At 72.6% G+C, this 1,373-nt stretch overlaps 1 protein-coding gene across 1 annotated transcript in view; it reads left to right on the plus strand.

Annotated features, from left to right (window-relative positions):
• The window catches only part of RBMS2 (RNA binding motif single stranded interacting protein 2), a 9,387-nt gene that overhangs the window by 4,174 nt on the left and 3,840 nt on the right, over positions 1–1,373 (plus strand). Inside the window, exons 6-10 of the mRNA XM_017836602.1 lie at positions 401–480; positions 554–663; positions 758–804; positions 889–982; positions 1,076–1,339. Coding sequence (XP_017692091.1) covers positions 401–480; positions 554–663; positions 758–804; positions 889–982; positions 1,076–1,339 — 595 coding nt within the window. The remainder of the gene's footprint in view (positions 1–400; positions 481–553; positions 664–757; positions 805–888; positions 983–1,075; positions 1,340–1,373) is intronic.

The raw sequence follows: 1,373 nt of genomic DNA on the forward strand, positions 1-1,373 counted from the left end.
GGGGGGGCACATGGGGCTGGGGGGGTGCGTGGGACTGGGGAGGCCCAGGAGGGTGGGGGGTGCCTGGAGCTGCACAGCACTGGGGGAGGGATGTGGTGCTGGGGGGCTCGGGAGGATGGGGAGCGCTGGGGGGCTGCACAGAGCTGGGGGGGTCTGGGAGGGTGGGGGTGTATAGGGTTGGGGTGGGGAGGGGGCTGCACAGGGCTCGGGGGGGGAACATGGTCCTTGAGAGGCCCAGGAGGATGGGAGGTACTGAGGGGGTGCACAGAGCTTGGGGGGCTCGGGAGGATGGGGTTGTGTATATCTGGGGGTGCTGGGGAGGGGCTGCACAGGGCTGGGGGGGCACACAAAGCTGGGGGGGCCCCATTTGTGGCCCCCGCCCCAGCCCTGCTCCCCCCAGGATGGAATCCACGGAGAAGTGCGAGGCCGTCATCACCCACTTCAACGGGAAGTACATCAAGACACCCCCGGGGGTGCCAGGTGGGCTGGGGGGGCTCGGGGGGACTCTGGGGGGGGCTGTGGGCTGGCAAGTGGCACTGACAGCCCCCCCCAGCCCCCCCAGACCCGCTGCTGTGCAAGTTTGCTGACGGGGGGCAGAAGAAGCGGCAGAGCCAGGGCAAGTTCGTGTCCAACGGCAGAGCCTGGGCCCGGGATGGCGACGCGGTGAGGGGGGGCCGGGGGGCCTGGGAAGGGGGGGGTCACACCCCGTGGCTGCCGGGGGGGGCTGCAGGGCAGCGCTGACCCTTCTCCCCCCCAGGGCACCGTGACCTTGGCCTACGACCCCGCGACGGCGCTGCAGAACGGGTGGGTGCCCCGGGGTGCCCCCGGGCCCGGCGGGGTGGGGGCTGCCGGCCGCGGCCCCCCCAGCCCTGACCCCCCACCCCGCAGGTTCTACCCGGCGCCCTACGGGCTGGCCCCCGGCCGGATGCTCCCCCCCGCCGCCCTGGCCCCCTACCTGCCCTCCCCCGTCTCCTCCTACCAGGTATGGGGGCTCAGGGGGTCCTGGGAGGGGGGGTCCCCACCTGGGGAGGGGTGGGGTGCTCAGGGGAGCCCCCCCATCTGCTCCCACCCGCAGGTCCACGGCCCCACCTGGATGCACCAGTCCTACCTCGTGCAGCCCACGGTGAGCACGGGGCCCCACCCAGTGCCACGCCCACGCCTGACCCTCCCTGATAGGTGGGAGGGGGTGCAGGAGCTATGCCCAGTGCCCCACCCACACGTGCCCCTCCCACTTTGTCCAGAAACCACACCCACTTTAGACAAGACACGCCCATTTCCAGCATTTCCCCCAGCCCCACTCTGGGGCTCCCTGGCCCCGTGTCCCCATGGCCCTGGCCCCGTGTCCCCACCCCGTGTCCCCACCCCGTGTCCCC

This window comes from Lepidothrix coronata, unplaced genomic scaffold, assembly GCF_001604755.1.
Source record: "Lepidothrix coronata isolate B3197 unplaced genomic scaffold, Lepidothrix_coronata-1.0 Scaffold281, whole genome shotgun sequence".
Taxonomy (NCBI): Eukaryota; Metazoa; Chordata; class Aves; order Passeriformes; family Pipridae; genus Lepidothrix; species Lepidothrix coronata.